General features: G+C 47.0%; 1 protein-coding gene across 4 annotated transcripts in view; it reads left to right on the forward strand.

Moving 5' to 3' along the window:
• Positions 1 to 18754, forward strand: part of HRAS (HRas proto-oncogene, GTPase) — a 64997-nt gene that overhangs the window by 39692 nt on the left and 6551 nt on the right. For all 4 annotated transcript variants that reach the window (XM_019519814.1, XM_019519815.1, XM_019519816.1 and 1 more), the window contains exons 3-4: positions 7041 to 7219; positions 11053 to 11212. In XM_019519814.1, coding sequence (XP_019375359.1) covers positions 7041 to 7219; positions 11053 to 11212 — 339 coding nt within the window. The remainder of the gene's footprint in view (positions 1 to 7040; positions 7220 to 11052; positions 11213 to 18754) is intronic.

Here is an 18754-nt window from a genome sequence, read left to right on the forward strand (position 1 = left end):
TCTCTAGATATGGATTTATCTAGAGACAGTATCCAGGACTAGAGGAACCTGTGATCTGGTGGGCATTCCTGACTGAGGAGTCTTCAGCTTCTTTCCTATGGGTCAGCTGCCTCTCTTTTCCCTCATCACAAGTCTGCTGCCATAGATGAAAATCGCTGTGCAGGGCCCTTTCAAGCAAGCCCAACAAGCCTCTTTCTTGCACTTCCTGTGCTGGAGTGGAGTTGCTAGGAGATCAAGCAACAGGGTGCAACTCCAACTTCAGGAGAACTTTGGGTCTAGAGTCCCTTCTTGCTCAAGGACACCTCGTCCCATCTGCGACATGTCCATACCACATTCAGTTCACACTGGATTTATCTAGAGGATCCAAGTCAGTCTTCCCAGCTTGCTGGAACAATTCTTGTAGTCTAAACCTGACCCATGGAGCTTTGCATTTTGCTCAGGGTATATACAAATGTTGCCAAATGAAGCAGATCAGCTGTGCTAGGGTGTGTCCAGCACAGCCAGTCCATTTCATTGGACAAAATGGACCTTGCCCGCTGTCCTGCGAATTTGGGCTCCTGACACTTCCTGGGAGTGGCCACTGCCTGATCCTGTGGGGGTGCCCCTCTGCAAGTGGGGGAAAGCCAGGTTTCTCTGCTAGCAGAGGAGTGGCCAGAGAATTCTCGGGCACCCCTTTGCTATCAGAGTAACTCTGGGTTTCCCTGTTTGCAGAGACATGCACCTGGGGAATCCCTGGGCACTCCTCTTCTAGAGAGGAAATTCAGCGCTTCCCTGTTTGGAAAAACACCAGCCCAGAGTCTCAGACTTGCTCTGGTATGGTCCCAGGATTGGGACCACCAGTCAGCTGATTGGCAGTCCCAGGACCCAGAGTGTTAATATATGCCTGGGGAATCCTGAATGGGGGAATAAGAGAGAGAACTCCTAGGGCTTCCCAGGGTGTTCAGGATTGGACCCTGAAACCCCAGGAGTGCCCACCCAGGGTGACTGGAGAGCATAGGCAGCTTCGGGCTGCCTGCTGCTTTCCTGCCTTGAAGCCAATAGGTATCAGCTGCAAAACAGCAGCACAAAATCATACCACCTATGTCACGGTCACACTTTGGGGGCATTTGTGCTGTGACAAGGGACATGGACATCTGTTTGGCGTTTGTGCCACCCTAAACATTTTTAGGGCAGTACAAATGCAATATCTGTTTACACCCTCAGCCATTCTGGTTTGGGTTGTTGCATGTGGGACTGCCTTTATGAGCTTTCAATATTCATTTTGTTGTTTCTTACTGAAACCCTTTCTGTGATCGTTAGTGGTAATAGGGGTCGGACATTATGGGTGTTCTTCAAGGTGGAAAATCTCCCAACAGGTGGAAGTGAAGGCTGTTGGGATCCTTGCTCTAGTGGTCTGCCATGTACTTTCACACCTTGGTGGTACTGTCAAGCACCACCAGCCACTGTTTTAACTGTGGCTTCATAGTTTGGCAGCCGGCTATAGGAGAGTCACCAGTGGTAATGGCTGGCTTAGGGGAGGGGATGAAGCTGAAAGTGAACAGGTAAAGAAATCTCAATGGCGTTTTTGGTCCAAGCTGGGCAGAAAAAAGTGCATTCTTTTTTCTATCCTAAATCTCCTGCTAATACCTCCTCAGAACCTTAGATACTCTGACGCCATCACACATGGAAAAAATGCCAAATATTTTCAGTGAAGGGTGTGAAAGTATTTTTTAAAGAAATAAGCATGCTTATTCAGAAAGTAATAGACATCTTTTCAATCCATACATTAAAATCTTTTGAAAAAAATAGGGTTGTAATTATTACATATGCAGAGCTTAAGTAGTAGTAAAAACAACTGTTCTAAAACTGGCATCACTAAAACTGGCATAATTAAAAGAAATCAGCTGAGCAAATACCCTGGAGATCTTCAAAAGGAGACTGGATGCACACCTTGTTGGGGTCATCTGACCCCAGCAGTCTTTACTGCCCAACGCGGGGGGGCTGGACCCAATGATCTCACAAGGTCCCTTCCAGTCCTACACTTCTGTGAATTTGTGTAAACCACAAGAAACTCTTCTGCTTTTGGGTCACAAACTCCAAATGAGGTCCCAGCTCATTTAGCAATCTTTACAGACCTTTTCGGATGCCCCCATGTTCCACGTAAACTCAGGAGTTACCCAGGTTTCTCTTTGAGATTTTGGATACCCAATCAAAATTTCAACCTTCCTGTTCCTGAGTATCCTGCCTTGACAGCAGGGCTACCTTCTGAAATTCAACTCAGTGTGACTGCTCTGCAGTGAGAGATTTGTCCTCTGGACACATGCCAAGGAACATTGTTAGAAGTGAGTCAGTGAAAGATCTAGGTCAACCCCTAACCCGCAGGCCCCCCACAGTGCTCAACCCCTGGCCCGCAAGCCAAATCTAGCCTGCAGAGCCATGGCATCTAGTCCATGGGGCTCCCCATGGGTCAGGAAATGTGGCGGTGGGGGAGCAGTGGCAATTCATACTGCCACCCCTCCATGCTGCCAAATTCCCAAGCCCTGCAAAGCCATGTCAGGGCTAGGCCTTGCTCCCTGCCCCTGCATGACCAGATTGGGGCTGGGCCGCCCTTCCTCCAAGCCCCTCCATGTGGCCAGATTGGCCCTTGTGCACCCACCCTGTGCACTGGATCAGGCCTATGGGCCAGATCCAGCCCACAGACAGACTGGGCACTGCTCATCAGGCCCATGGACAAGAAGGTTGAACACCACTGATCTAGGTAATCATGACCCATCCTACACAGACTTTTACTCATGTTATCCTGCTACTACCAGTGCTTAAAAGGAGGCTGGAAATGGTTGTGAAAGAATGGACTGTTTAATTTAGGAGGATTGAATACCAACATGATGGCCCCTAGAGGCATTGCCCTTATAAGTCACCTTACTATGCGGATGTCCGTTGACAAAGGAAAGAAAATGGCTATAGAAAACTTGCTCCAAATATACCCCATTACCTTGCTGTGGTGAGGTCTAGAAGAGTTTCTCCTCCACTGTTGGGTCCCCCAGATCCAGCTGTGGCACTGCCTGCCCTGTCTGAGTGGTGAACACCACTGGGAACTGAGATCCTCTGTGCTCAGGGACACTTCCAGCTGTGAGTTTTTTGTAGATAAGCTCCGTTTAGATATGCATTGGTGAGGCCACTTCCAGAGGCAAGCGACCCATGTTTGCAGGTTTCCCCCTGATTTTTACCTGTGGATGCAGTGGCAGAACTGTGGGCCAAGACCACAGAGGCCAAATCTCTGCTGCTGGCTAGTGAAAACTGTCAGGGAGGCTTTGGACATGTTATTGATTGGGAATGCAAATACCTCTCTGGGGGCTGAGTGGTTGGCTGGAAGCCAAGCAATTGCTCAACACTGCTGTGCTCTTTGGTTACTGCTCTGTTTTCAACCTTTTCTTTTTGGAGAGGATTATTGAGAAGGTCACAGTGAAGCAGCTCTGAATTCTTCTGAATTTTTGGATCACAGAGACTCAGGTTTCAGGTCTTTCCAGGGGGAATGACTATTGAATGTGAGAGGCAGTAGCTCAGCTTCAAAAGGAGCACTGGAGAGGGCTGTGGGTAATGTCTGACCTGTGGCCCAAGTCTCTTGCTCCTTGGGTAATTGCAATAACCACTCAACTATTGTAGCTAAAACACAGGGAGGAGCCTCTCTTCCTGATTTACACACGTGTACATACTCAGTGAGTGCAGAGCCTGCTGAGCATGCTTAGTCATGGTTACATTTCCACACTGAGAAGGCAGGGCCAAAAGAGTCATTTAGGTGCACAGAGGGGAATGAAATTCACCCTTACTAGTTGTTCTCCTTACTGTGACAAACAGGGCAGGAATCCGTCTTAAGTTCATTAGCTTTATCTACAGTCTGATGCTGTCAGTGCCCTTTGCTGTTGCTGCTGCTTAGCTAGAAACTTATTCTTTCCCAGGATCGGGATAAAGTCTAGCCAACAGGCTACTGCCCCTTTTAGCACCTGGGGACCCTACGCCTGTGATTCTCAACCAGGGTACTGCAAGATCCTTTTAAGGGCGCCATGCAATATGAGCACAGTCTGGTATGCAAACATTTGCACATGATTCACAAGATACACCCATACATTTCGAAGCGGAATCCATCATGTCAAAACCATTTCTACTTGTTGTGGTCTTTCTGAGTTCCTTGTAACAGAAAAATTTCTCTATTATTTTTCTGAAGTCAAAAACAAGTGAAAACTAAGAGATGGCATTTTCCTAATGGTGCCTGGAGTGTGAAGAGAGGTGCCTTGAATCAAGTTGTGTCTTCAGTCTAAGAAGGTTGAAAATTGTTGCTGTAGACCCTTTAAATTTAATTTTAAACTCAGTCTAGGATTTCTAAGAATGTGGAACAAACAAAATTGCAGAAAGATCCTTTAAACAGGAGAACCTAGAGCTATAATTTTTTTTCTATGTCCATGATTTTCTTCTTCTCTTGCTATGAAGGTGTGGGGCTGTGTTGGAAGTTGGACTGGCAGGGAGAGAGTTTAAGTTGTTTGCACAGCTCCCATGAGATGTTACAATTCTGTCCATCCAAATTGTTGTAGCACCAGCCCCTGTGGTTAGCCTCTGCAGGGAGGACATGTGGTGATGTCACGTAAGAGGTGCTTTTCAAAAAGTAGTAACAGATGCCCTTTGAGAGTGGTCATTACAATTTTCATATGTTCTCCATGTGAAAAAAGCATAGCAGAAATCGATTTTATAGTGGGAAGTCTGTATATATGTTGGGGGTAATGTTACATAACTTTTGATGGTTGCAAACAAAATAACTTTGGGCAGAAACCTATTGTAGGAAATACCTTTCCCAGGGAGAGTTTCAAAAAAGTTTGTGAGAAAAGTGTTCTACTTAAAATCAGTTTGAAAACTTCAATGTAGAATTTGCTGCCATACTCTTACTACAGGGACAAGGGGATTTTGGATTGGTCCTGCTAGGACTAAAGCCTAGAGGTTCCTGGGTAACCCTTCCACCTAGCATCAGATTAATTACCTTGTGTTCAGATTGGTATACATTGTAGGGTTTTCCCCTTCCTCTGTGATGGGGGACATGGCCTCCTTCCTGGGATCTCTTACGTGCATTTTAACAGCACTTGTAGTTGCTGGACACTGACAGCCCTTGTCATCCTGCTTTACCTGTGGTAGGATAGGGTGCTCTTGGTGTTTTGGGGCAATATGTCTTGTAGCTCTGCATCAGGATTGATTTGTGTAGTTTAAGAATGGGATGGTTCAGATGGGGATGATACTACCTTGAGCATGGGGTTGGAGTAGATGATCTTCTAAGGACCCTTTTAACCCTTCTTTTCTGGGACTCTTTGATACAGTAACCCCTTGGGCAAAAGGGAGAAATAGGCATGATTTTGGGTGCCCAAGTGGAGGTGCTGGATTTTGAAAGTGCTGAGCGTATCCTAGAGCACTTAGTAGCTTCTGAAAACCTTGGTTTCCCTGGGCTCTATCTACAACTCCCCAACACTGTTGCATCTAAACTCCAGAATCTTTAATAGACTTATCTGCCTATCATGACTGAGGACTTTACCCCCATTTCACAGGTGGGAAAGTGAGGTGCAGAGAGCCAAAGCAGTTTGCCCAAAGTCACCACAAAGTCTGTGGGAAAGCAGAGAATAGAAGTCGACCTAAGGCAGGTCTCAAACTATTTTCTCGCAGGCTCAAGGAACAAGCTAGCAGTAACGTGACAGGCTTTAAGAAGGGGACATCAGGAAAATCCTTAACACTGAAATGTTCTAAGCCCATAGTTCTCAACCACAGTGCCATGACACCCTGGGATGCCTTGAGATCCTTTCCAGGGCACCATGCAGTGTTAGCACTGTTAGATGTGCAAGCGTGAGTCACAAGATAAACCCAGTGGTTCCAAATAGATATCCTCAGGGTCAAAAACATCCTGATCTGTTGGGGTCTTTGAGTTCTTTGCAGTAGAAAAATAATGCTCTATTATTTTTCTATGATCAGAAAGCAAGTGAGAGCTAAGAGGAGGGCTGGGTGCTTTGAGTCTTAACGAGGGGTGCCATGAGCCTTGATGAGGTGGAGAACCATTGTTCTGGTACCAGGGCAGGTGGTGGGAGCCCCATCAGCAGGGACATGTAAGACTAGATTGGATGCGTTACTGTACAGGGTGTCCCTTAGGGAGTAGCCATGCTGCCAAGGGCTGCCCTAGATGATTTTCCATCCCCAGTTTTCCATAACTGGTTAAATAAGGACTGTTGTAGAGCATTGCGAATGGGAGTGTTGGAGGCATCAATGATACCTCACATAGACTCTAGCCACCACGTATCCACGCTCTGTTTACCCATTTCTATGTCCCTGGGTGTGGCTGCAGGAGTCGATCGAACCACTTCCGGCCCTTGCACCTCCCTCAGGAAGGGAGGCATCAGGAGGGATTAGCCTGTACTAAATAAAGCTAGGAAAATAGTTGTCTAAAGGTGGGAGGCGTTGGTCAAAGACGCACCTTGTCTGCCAGGAGACAACACTGTAAATTAGAGGAACAGGCCAGAGGCTGTATTAGCCGCTGCTTTGGCAGCAGAGGGGAAACTTGTTTTGCTGTTCCCTTTAGTTTTTATTTTCTCCTGCCATTTTTTTAAAATAGGGATTGAGTCAGCTATTTAATGCTGCCCAGAGCCAGGCATGGGGCCTGCAGTGGTTGTGTAAGCTGCTGCCTGTACAGCTTTGCCACTGTCCTCACAGGCAGCAGGACCTCCTGCTAATTCAGTCATGAGCCTCCACCCAGCACACAACAACCCTGACCCCCAGCATGTCTGCAGTTCTGGTCTTCACCGCATACCAACGCACCACTTCCTTGCTAGTCCTGGCCTCATAGAATCAAGGCTGCTAAATCCAAACATGTTTGGGGCAGGTGGTATTTGTGACATCAGTACCAGCATCTGCTACAGGTGGTGGGACTCCTTGTTGCTCGCGTTTTAAACCCAGGGCACAAGAAGCAGGTATTCACTCCTTAGTTGATCTCTCCTTAACGCTTCTCTCTCTCTCTCTTTCTCTCTCTCCTGGCTCTGCAGGATTCCTATAGAAAACAGGTAGTCATTGATGGAGAAACCTGTTTGTTAGACATCTTGGACACGGCAGGACAAGAGGAGTACAGCGCCATGCGAGACCAGTACATGAGGACAGGGGAGGGCTTCCTGTGCGTCTTTGCCATTAACAATACTAAGTCCTTTGAAGATATTCACCAGTATAGGTCAGTATATGTGATGCCCTTTTCCTCACCAGCAAGGCACTATGCCACCTCTCTTGCTGAAGGGGAGGCTGTGCTGTGCCCACCTCCCCTTTTAAGACCAGGTCCCTGCTGTGGAAGTGGTGGCTGCCAGCACAGACTATTAGCTCCAGCGGCCCTGCCCCAGGGAAGAGCAGGAGCAGACGGCTAATGTTAGTGACTCCAATAAAAACCCATCTGAGGGGCTTGCTGGCAGCCTTAGGGGACTTGGTAATGTAATGTTTGTGTTTATGGTGACTAGAGAGAGAGCTGATCCCTTCCCTCCCTGCTCTAATTAATGGAATCGCTCTGTTAGTGAAATTGATCTTGGCGTCTCCTGCCATCCATGAAGGCTGAGAGAGCTGGCTTGGGCATGAGGAGGGGCACAGGGTTTTGGAGCATCTGAGAGGAACGCTCCTACAGCTCCCAGCTCTGTCCAAGTATCACAGAGGTCAGGATCAGGTACTGTTGTGTTGAGCACTCTGTATGTACATGCTCACCCTGAGACACAGTCCCTGCACTGGATCTTACAGTCTAATCTAAATAGATTAGAGATGTAGGCAAAGCACAGAGAGGATGGTGATGTGCCCAAGAGACGGATCTGGGACTAGTACTCGGGGCCTCTAGGCCACACAGTCAACCTCATCCATAGGCCCACGAAGTGCAGAGTCCTTCTGGTCAACCTGCTCCTGCCCCTGGCCAAGCTCTTGATTTGCCAGACTAGGAAGGAGGTGCTGTTTTTGGGGGTGGCACTTGAGCAACTGCGGGGCTGTCTTCTGTTCCCTTGCCCGTCTGTGTCCCTGGGTAGAGTTCCACCAGACGGTATACACTGATTCCTTGGATACGTTCAAGGGATAGTGGGTGCTAGCTAGAACTCTCTGCTCAGTGTCCTCCCTTGACACCGCGGTTACCAACCTTTGGCCTACAACTCCAGTTTCTGTTTTCTCATGACTTTTCCCACAGACAAATTGAGGAGGCAGGAGGAAGCCACTGAGGGAGGCTTGCAGTTCCTGGGGTGTCTGGGGTCACCCCAGGAACTGTGTACCTGTATAACAAATAGACCTGTCTTGTCTAATGCACAAACAGCATATGCTTGATTCCTCCCACCCCCAAACCTGAAGTAGAATAAAGATCCAAACAGAGTCACCCATAGATGTTGCTGCTGGAGCAATGCTGAGCTGTTCTCTAGCTGCCCACGCAGTGAGTGCTGCCCCAGGCTGGAGAGAATGTGTTTATGGGGCCTGGCTCTGCCCCTAGGTATTTTTTACTATAACAAGCTGCCTTATGCCATCCCCCAAAGTCTTCTCTTTGGGGGCAGGAGGGGTTTGGCATTGTAGCTAGTAAGTGATCTGCAACAGGAAGTGGGAGTGGTGCTCTTTGTAAGCATGTTTCCCTGGCCAAAGAGCAGCTCTTTTACATGCCTTGCTGCCAGAGAAGTGGGAAGCCCTGGCAGCTCTATCAGCCCACAGGCACTTCAGAAGCCGCCTCTGAGGAGGCTTTCTGTGCTGGGTGGAGCACCAGACAAAGTTCATTCAGCAAGCAATTTGGGGCATTGGGAAGGAGAGCAATGGTGGTTTCTGACCTATTCCACTTCTCCGGATCAGGCCTCCAAAAGGGAAGGATTCTGTGCTCATGCTCCATCCCTGGTCACTGCGTTGAACAGCCACAACTTTAAATGCAAGAATACAACGGCAGAGTGCTGCCCATCATTCATTCATTCCAGCTCATCTGGATATATGACTACAGCAGCCCAAGTCTGACTTCTGTTAGCAAGTCTATTCCAGTCTTACCAGTGCCCCTAAGTCCTTGTTTGCTGCTAGGGCCAGCTGTGGACTTTGTCTTATGTAGTAATATGTTACAAGTCTCTTCCATCTCCCTCCTCACCTGTGACCAAGTTTCCCCTGTTTCTGCATATCTGTGACTGACTCACTCCTGTGCTCTGTTCCCAGCTGTGGCCTGTGGGACATTAGGGACCATCCTGAATGAATTCTAGAATCCAGGGTGGAATAATTAAAAGAAGAGGCAACAATATGTTGCTTGAAATGAGAGAAATGCTTTGTATTTAGATCATTTATCAGCTTTCCCAGCTGGGTAGTGAGTAACAGAGGGAAAAGTCATGTGCTTTGGAAAAAAATGGAGTGAAATCCATCAGCTAAAGGTTCTGACCATTTTCCTCCATAGATCAGTGAGCTGACCCCAGCTACTGGCTGCTGTCACTGGGCTCAACATTTGTTGCTTTATCTTCCATGAGTAACTGAGGCTTTCACTCGTGCCCCGACATATGAGATGTTTCTGTGTCCATAGACACTGGAGATATGGTGCTGTTCCTGGCTGGAGCTTTGTTGATAGTGGGAGCTAATCTCAGATAACCTTTGAGACCTTGTGCCACACACATCCAGACTAGGAACAGCATAGCCCTACCGTCTTTTTTTTTCTGCCCCTGGAGCTGAAGGGGCAGCTTCACCTCTGTTGCTTGCCTTCTAGTACCACACATGCCCTGGGTAATCATTTTTTTTAAAGAACATAGTAACCTGCTATGTACTGACATATAAGAATGAACTAATGTATAAGAACCAAACTACAAGACATGGGATTTTTTTGTAGAGCACCTCATTGGAGTTCAGATTTGACTTTCATTGGGACTTAGTGGACGTGAGTCCGTTATGGAGTGGCTTGGATGAAATCAAAGTGATTTTAAAATCACCGTTTTTTAAATTGTGATTTAGGTAATAGATTTTCAGTCTTGTTTTCCTAAACAATGAGCTTATTCTCATTGGTTGGTAGCTATTAAGATATGTTGATTTTCTACTAAATACAGCCTTTACACTAGATGTGGTACTTCATATGTCCTTTGGGATAGGGAAAATCATACACACATTTAAGCAGTTCTTTAGCTTAATGTGATTCTTTTGGGCTCTGTTTTACACTTTTAGAAAATTGTGACTGACATTTATTTACTAAATGATTGATTTTTTTTTTTTTTTTTCCAATTCATGACTTGTACCAAACTGTTCTTGGATGGAAATTAGAATTTGATCAAATGCTGCAAATTAGTATTTAAAAAAAATTATTACTAAATAAAACTATTTAAATGCTCTAGATACATGAGGAAAAAAAGATGCTTTGTGTTTAAACCTGAAGTAATGTATTAGCCACAGGAAGTTATCTGCAATGAAAGAACTGAGCACCATATCCTTCAAGATTTTAGAACTAGTAGATCACACCCTCTTGTACCTGTTTGTATTTACAGATTAGAGGGAAGCAAGCTTTCTTGCTTTTTTTCTTCTCATTTGTTTTTTTTTCTTTTACTGATATAGTTATTGAACTGAACTAACTTAAAATAAAGAAAATATTCTCACTGCAAAAGAAGCTAGCTATAGCTGCCAGAAGAAACTTTATCATTTCAGCAGTATTTCTGGTCCCAGGTGTTTAGTTAATCACTTCCCCAAATTCAGTGGTTTGACTTTCTGTAAAAACTTCAGCTGCAACCATGTGCATGCCTGAGTCCCTTTTTTTTTTGTTTAGGCTTTAACGTAGTTTGCCATAATTTCATATTTCATTTTAAATAGGGATATTTTTTTAAAGGAAAAAGGCTTTTGATCTGTTCTTTTAATTACCCCATCATTTAGGCGGTTTTTGAAAGCCCTACCCAAATCATCTTATATAACTCTGTTACCATCCTTTGGAAGTGACTTTTCCTCTGTTGCTGTCGGGAGCTCTCTGAAACAGTCTGCTACTGCCTTTTTGACATGTGAAACGTTGTGCTCCCTCTGCTTGGTGTTTCCTCTTCTCACCTTTGGGCATCCCTGTCTCTGCAGAGAGCAGATCAAGAGAGTGAAGGACTCAGACGATGTCCCCATGGTGCTGGTGGGGAACAAATGTGACCTGCCAGCCCGGACAGTGGAGACCCGGCAAGCGCAGGATTTGGCCAGGAGTTACGGGATCCCCTACATAGAGACATCTGCTAAAACCAGACAGGTAGGAGGCATGGTTGAAAAATATATCCACATACCACACTGCTGAAGTCCTGTCCTTTCTTCCCCTTCATAACCCATCTAAGTGTGTGCCAAAGAACTGGAAACCATAACGATTCCACCTCAGCCCTCTTACGCTGGTCCTAGCCGGTTCCATTGTGGTAATACACACGCTGGGTGGCATAGATGGGGGTTGGGAATGGCAGGATTCCTGCACCAAGATTTTGGCCCTGAATCCAAAAATGTCTCTGGCATCATCTTACAGCACTAAGTGGTTTTAGTGCATCCTGCAGGCTTAGGGGCTGGGTCGCTCTGGTGGCCTCAACTGCCAAGAAAATAGCCCTGACCACCAAACAGCCAAGATCAACTTTGTGAGGACTTGCCAGCCGCTTCCTTTCAGTGCTTTGTTCCTTTGTTGTGCCTGAGTGAAACTGCCCAGCTGGCTTCTGTGACAGAAGGATCCTCCCCCTGGTTCCCCACGCTTTGTGAAGAGATGATGATGGCTACTGTGGACTGCCTTTCCCCCCAGACAGAAGGGTGGTGAGGAGGCTGTGGCTCTGTGACTGACAGCGGCAGGCCTGACGCACAGCCCTGTTGACAGAGCAACGTGCAATTGCTGTCAGGCAAACAGTGCTCCAGCTGCTAATTACGCAGCGTGCTATAAGTCTTCTCTGACAGCTCTGAAGTGGCAGTGAGCAGGGGAGCGCACATGAATTTGAACAGGCTGTTGCTGGCAGTGATTTAGCTCCGTTAAGATGCTGGACTGAAGTTCCCAGGATGTTCAGCCTGGGAGCTCGCTTCCACCTTGACTGCTGGTGAGCTCTGTTCAACGTCCATTCAGATATTGCTGTGAGGATGAATTTGGAGCAGGAGCCAGCACTTTGGAGCAGTTTTCCATCCCTTTTCTTTCAGTCCTTCCCAAAGCTGCTGGTGCTGCTTCTGTCCTGGCAGACTGTGCTTGTTTGCATTGTGATTATTAGACATAAGATTTACATGCACAACAACCCTAAAAATATGCTTAGTAGGGAGGCAAGGTTCTTTGAGTAGATGCAATATCTTTTACTAGACAAACAGCAGTTGGAAAAAAGGTTCCTTGCAACCTTTTGGGTGCAATCACCCTTCTTCAGGCATAGGGAGTCTTCCTTGGAATCCCAGAACAGCAAAGACTCCTTATGCCTGACAAAGGGCGATTGCACCCAAAAGCTTGCAAATAATTTATTTCCAATTACTCAGTTGGTCTAATAAAAGATATCACATCTACCCAAAGAACCATGCCTGCCTATGTCAGTAGACCAACACAGCTACAACCAAAAACCCAGCTTATTAGGGGGAGGCAAACAGGACTTACAGTAGAGATGACATTTTATTAGACCAACAAGATTTTTGCAAAAAAAAAAAAAAAAAAAAAAAAAAAAAAAAAAAAAAAAATTAATTGCAGGCTTTCAGGCACAAACACCTTTCATCAGGCATTGGGGAAAAGATTATAAAAGTTCTCTTGGGTAGAAATGAAAGTTCATATTTCATCAGATTTCACAGCAGAGTCAACAGATGGAAAACTCCTCTGGGCAGTAAGTTCATGGCTGGTATGGAACCTCTCACCTGTGAGGATCTGGGATGATGCAAATTACCTTGAAACAAAGCTTAGTAGGGGGTGCATTTATACTTTGAAAAGTGATAAAATATGCCTTTAAAATGATAGAAATATTCACTATGACCTTCATTCTGCTGTCTTCAAAACTTAGGGGAAATGGGGGGGAAACGCCCCAACAAATTTAAGTTTAACCATGTTCTGTCTGATAATTGTCCATTTAACTAGTAAAGAGTTTCATCTGCAACACTTCTGTGCACCTTTTAGGGTGTGCCTGTAGTACATCCATTTATTTGCTTGCACAATAATTTGATTGATAATATGGAACTAGTATTTTTCCCAAAGTTTTTGGTGTTAGTTTGTGGTGCTCCTCAGTCAGAATGGTATCTCAATATCCATAGAGCAGGGGAGTCAAACATGTGGCCCACAGGCTGGATCTGACCCACAGAGCCCCAGCATCCAGCCCCCAGTGCTGCCTCTGGGTCTGATCAGACCCACATGGGGCAGAGGCGCACGCCTGTGGCACAGGGCTAATCCACAGAGCAGATCTGGCCTACAACCCCCCTCCCCTCTCTCAGTACAACTGATCCAGTAGCTGCTCCAGCTGCTCTGTGACCCATGCTGCGTGTGGCATGGATCCCAGAGTGGCTGGACCAGGTGCCAGAGCGGCCGACCAGCCAGAGCAGCAGCTGGATTGCACATGGTGCCTGCTCCATCCAGCCTGTGCCACACATAGTGCCTGCTTTGGTATGTGCACTGCACATACTGCCCATTCCAACCACTTGAGGACCCGTGTTGCGTGTAGCACAGGTCCTGGACTGGCTTGTGTGTGGCACAGTTCCAGAGCTGCCAGGATGGGTGCTGAGTGCAGCTCAGTCTGGCCAAGGCAGGCACTGTGTGTGGCATGGCTGCAGCTTTGTGCGTGCATCCAGCCTGCCTCTGGCATAGATAATACAGGGCAATAGTTGACCATGGGAGCCAGCTGGTGCTTATTCTGGCAGTTCCAGACCAGTATCATCCAAGTAATTTATCACAACTAAGTGTTCTGTATCCAAGGTTCCTCTTCAAAAGCCTTTGCAATTTCTCTCTCGCTTGTACGTCGTGTGGAATAGGGTTGAATTTTTCTTTGACCTCCTTGATTTGGTCAAGGGAGTCATGTATTGAGAGGCCCCATATCTTAAATTCCTTGACTGCCAGTGGCAGAGCAGAAAAGCACATGTTTCTGTTCATTACAAGATCCCTCTGACTGTAGGGCTGTTTGAAGCCATTTATGCAGCACTGATGGAAGCTGTCTTGCTGGCATCAAAACTACTGATTTTTTTTGTTTGCTTGTTTGTTTGTTTGTTTAGTTGTGTGTGTGCGTGTGTGTGTGTATTTATATGTATATAAGAGAATCCCAAAGCAGAGTGTAAAATAGGAACTTGCATTTATCCAGGTTCCCCAGTGTATCACCATGAGCTGTAGCAGCAGGGGCATGTCTGGCAGAATTTCTCTGTAAGGCTGTATTCTCAGTGGCATCTTTACAGACACTTTTTTTTCATACTTGAAACAAAAGAATTGGCCAGTACAAATTCAAGTTTTGGATTTTTTTAGCAACTCAGTTGAGGCCATGCACCAAAGAGGCAAAGTTCTGTGACTAGCATGCTTGCAGTGTTGTTCCTTTTTTCAGCATGTAGACTGCAGGACCTGCAAGTAGAAGACTTAGGGTATGTATAGAAGTTGTTTTTTTCACCATTTAAAGTGCCTTATTGCCATGACTTGACAGAAGTGCACAGCTTTATAGCACTTTAAAAATGAGTACAGCACTTTAAATTAAATGAGGTATTAAACTTGAAGCATTGTATTTTACAGCACTTCAGCAACCTACAGTGCTTTAAATAACTTATGTATGCTGGTCAAATTTCCCATGGGCTTTGCATGCTTATCTAGTTCTCCTCAGCTCCACCAGGAGTAGCTGGGGAGCAGTAGCCAAGCCTGAAAAAGCTGGCAACCCACCCTGCTCTGGCCAGCTGACTGAGATGGCAGTGATTGGTCCAGGGAGGGTGGGGGAGAAGGAGAGGGGAGAGTGCATCACACACTTGTACACACCCTGAGACCGTGCATGGCTGGGGACTAGATGCTTGGAGCCAGGCTGTTAGCCTGGTTGAGAGCTGCTGCCTGACCATCTGTGGCAGAAGCAGTGCCCGCTTCCAGTGATGAGTGATAGCCTCTCATCCTAGCTTTCCTTCCTTCTCCTTTGGTCTACTGCTGTCTCAGTCTGCTGCAGCCCCAAGAGCAGGAACGGGCAATTATTTTGGGCAGAGGGCCACTTACTGAGTTTTGGCAAGCCATCGAGGGCTGCATGATAGGCAGCCAGGGGCAGATAAAAAATTTAGAAAATTAATTTTTAGGGGCCCCACAGGCCTGGCAGGCCACATCTGGCCCCCGGGCCATATTTTGCCCACCCTTGCCCAAGAGGCTGCTGAGCGTCCCCTGCTTCCTGGCCTGGAAAGTGCAGGGAGGCTCAGAGCTTCTCCCCAAACACTGCACTTCTGTCATGTTTAAGAGCGCTGTAACTTTATAGTGCTATAAAAAGTACTCTAAATTACAGCACTGTAAAATGTGCACTGAACATTTCTGTACACACCCTTAATTTCTCTTCATTGCTGACAGTTGAGTTGGGCCACAGTAAACATAGAGGCATTTAGAAAATGTACTTTTGTTGCATTATGTGTCCTCTCTGACACTTGAAGTCAAAAGGCAAGGCTTGCCAGGTTCAACAGCGGGTCTCCCAGTCATCAGATTGGCTATATCAGTAGTAAACAACCTTTTCCAGCCGCGAATCTGAGACAGGCAGAAGGATGGGCTCTGGGACCCAGCCACTGCCACTTGTCTTGTCCCTGTGGTCCTGGTCTTCTGCTGTAGGCTATAGATTTTCAGCCCCTGGCCTATAGAATAGCTAGCTACAGGTGACCAGTCTCATCTCTAGCAATGCAGATGTGACTTTCCCCAATAACACTATGAATTGCCTCAATTGTAGAATTATAAGCTATGGTAGTTTTTTCCTTACTGTTGATTCCTCTGGAACTGCTGGTTTTAAATCATATTTTTTCCAAGAGAGATGGATCATTTAGTTTGTTCCAAAGAATATTGTTGCACACAATGGCTCTACAGAGATTAGTAAGAAAATTATCAGGCTCTGCAGAACAAAGCTTTTTTTCTGAGAAGAGTCTGCATGCTTTTTATCTCTTCTCTGCCTAGCAGTGAAGTGGTTGAGTCTTCACAGGTTGCTGGATCTGACATTCTTCCTCGCAGGGAACCTGCTTCCCCCATGGTTGGCAAAAAATAGTTTTACCATTAGTTGGAAAGCAGGCATCACTTGCAACCTGGTGGTGTAGTAGTGCACTTGCACTTGAGCTGTCTTTTGCCATTAGCAACAGTAAACAGTGAGCACCAGTGGAAAGCTCTCAAGTACCTTTAGATTAATGAAACTGAAAATCTCACACACATGTATACCTAGCTCTGAATTTAAGTTGAATCCTCCCCCCAATTCTATACTTAGAAAATTTTATAAATGTGTTACAATTTTCCATGTATAGAATCTAATTGTTGGAGGGGTTGTCTGAAAATAGCATCCCCGACCACTGCAGTGGGGAAAGCAGCAGCAGGGAGGCAGGTGGCCAGACCTCCACCCCTTGCCTGCCCCATGCCTGTGCCTGCCCTCCTGCTGCTTGTCCCCCTGCCACTTGCCCTCTGTCCCCACACTGCTCGTCTCCACAACTGCCTGTCCCCTCCCTGCCACTTGCCTTCCTGTGCTTGTGCCTGCTCTGGCCCCTCCACTCCTTACCCTCTGCCCCACAACTGCTTACTTTCTGCAGTAGCTCTTGCCCTGGGGCAGTCGATGGTTCCAGCCCCCGCCCTGGCCCAGGCCAGCCAGGCAGAAACAGTGGCTGCAGCTCCAGGGATGGCTGGACTGTGGCTGGAGCTGAAGCTGGAGCTAAGTGGTGAGTGGGGTTGGGCATGGGGATAGCAGGTAGGCTGCATGGTCTCTCCCACACTCCTTCCAGTCTGCACACTCCAGGTCTCCGCTATGCACCCCACACCCTCACTGCGTGATCTCCTCCATGCTTCCTTCACCACATACCCACTCCCCTGCTGCGTGCACCATCCCAACTTAGGGCAAGCAGCTGCTTTGGCTCCAGCTTCAGCCCCAGGCCCAGACCAGGGCCACAGCAGCGGCCTGCCCCAGGCCAGTGCTTGAGCCTAAGATGAGGCTTTTTTTTCCCCCTCCATGCAGATTTGGGGGGAAAAACTTCATTTTGGATTCAAGTAAATATAGTATTTCCCTTCAAAATGCAACAATAGGCCTTTGTATGCATCACAGCCTAATTGATTAGCTTACATGACATTTTCATGCATTAACATCATTATTATGCCCTAACCCCTCAAATATGCATCTCTCTTTATTATAAAACATATGTCTTTGCAGCTGTGTTGATACAAATATTGCCTTAGACAAAGTTCTGGTAGTTTGCGCACCCAGGAAAAGAATAGGCATTTGCATATAAATCCTGTGTCTAATGATGATACACTGTTTTCCCTGCACAAAAAATCCATGGGGTCACAGCACAGCAAGGTGACCTGTCTGTGCTATGTTCACTGCTCTGGCATGTAGGAGTTTTGCAAGTACCATGTTTACTCAAATCTAAGTCAACCCTGAATTTAAGATGAACCCATTCATTAGATTCTTTATATGGAAAAATTAGAAATGTGTTATAATTTGCCAGGTACAGAATCTAATTATTGGAGATTTGTCTTGAATTTGTCCCTCTCACATTATTAAAGCAGGGAGAATAGAGGCTGGGGGGAGGTCAGGTGGCCTCGTTGACCTCTATCTGCTCCCCACCCCCCAACACACACACTTCTTCCTCCTGCAGCTTTCCTGGCACCCCTCCCCACTTACTGTCGGGTGCTGCTCAGGCTTTGCTCCTGGAGCACAGCACTTGGAAGCTCAGCCCTTGGCAGGCCATGAAGCAGTGTCAGCACAGCTGATTGGACAGGCAAGGAACAGAGGTCCATTGACCCTATGCCTAGGAGGGAACCCAGCCTGAGCTGGAGCTGAGCTACACTTGACAGTAAGAGTGGGGAAGAGGGCAGGGGATGGAGGGCAAAAGATGCAGTAGGCAAATTGGGGAGTGGGGGCTGGGGGTAGGTGGGAAGTCTGACTCTGGCCTGGACCTGGGCTCAGAGCCAAAGCCGCTCTCATTCTGCTTTGTGCACAAATCTAAGACAGGGCTTTTCCTCCAAGCTGGGGGCAGGGGGTGATCATCTTAGATTTGAGTTAAGTACAGTAGATTCGTGGCAAAAGTGCCCATATTCAGAAGGGTCCAATGCCACCTAAAGTCCGAACACTTCAGCAGAATGTCCTGTTCCTTACCAGAGCATGCTCTGAAAGGGAGTTCTAGAGGAACACATGACGTTTGCACAATTTGGAAAGACTTTAATCCATGGTCTAGTGAGTGCACACCTTCAGAACATGTCCACGACTATGCTCAGGGGCGCTCTTGCTGGTGGTGACAGCAAAGACACCCAGAGGTGAATGGGCTGTGTTGTGCCTAGAGATGACCCTTGCATGTCAGAACTTCATAGTTTCATAGTTTCTAGGGTCGGAAGGGACCTGAGCAGATCATCTAGTCCGACCCTCTGCCATGGCAGGAAAGAGCACTGGGGTCAAATGACCCCGGTAAGGTGGTCATCCAACCTCCTCTTAAAAACCCCCAGGGTGGGAGCCTGCACCACCTCACTTGGAAGCTGGTTCCAGACCCTAGCTGCCCTGACCGTGAAGTAGCGCCTCCTGATGTCCAACTTAACCCTTCCCTCCGCCAGCTTGTGACCATTGTTCCTGGTCACTCCTTGCGGCGCTCGGGGGAACAGGGACTCCCCCAGCGCCTGCTGATCCCCCCTAACCAGTTTATAACA

The sequence above is a fragment of the Gavialis gangeticus genome, unplaced genomic scaffold (assembly GCF_001723915.1).
Source record: "Gavialis gangeticus isolate Ggan-Ray unplaced genomic scaffold, GavGan_comp1, whole genome shotgun sequence".
NCBI lineage: Eukaryota > Metazoa > Chordata > Crocodylia > Gavialidae > Gavialis > Gavialis gangeticus.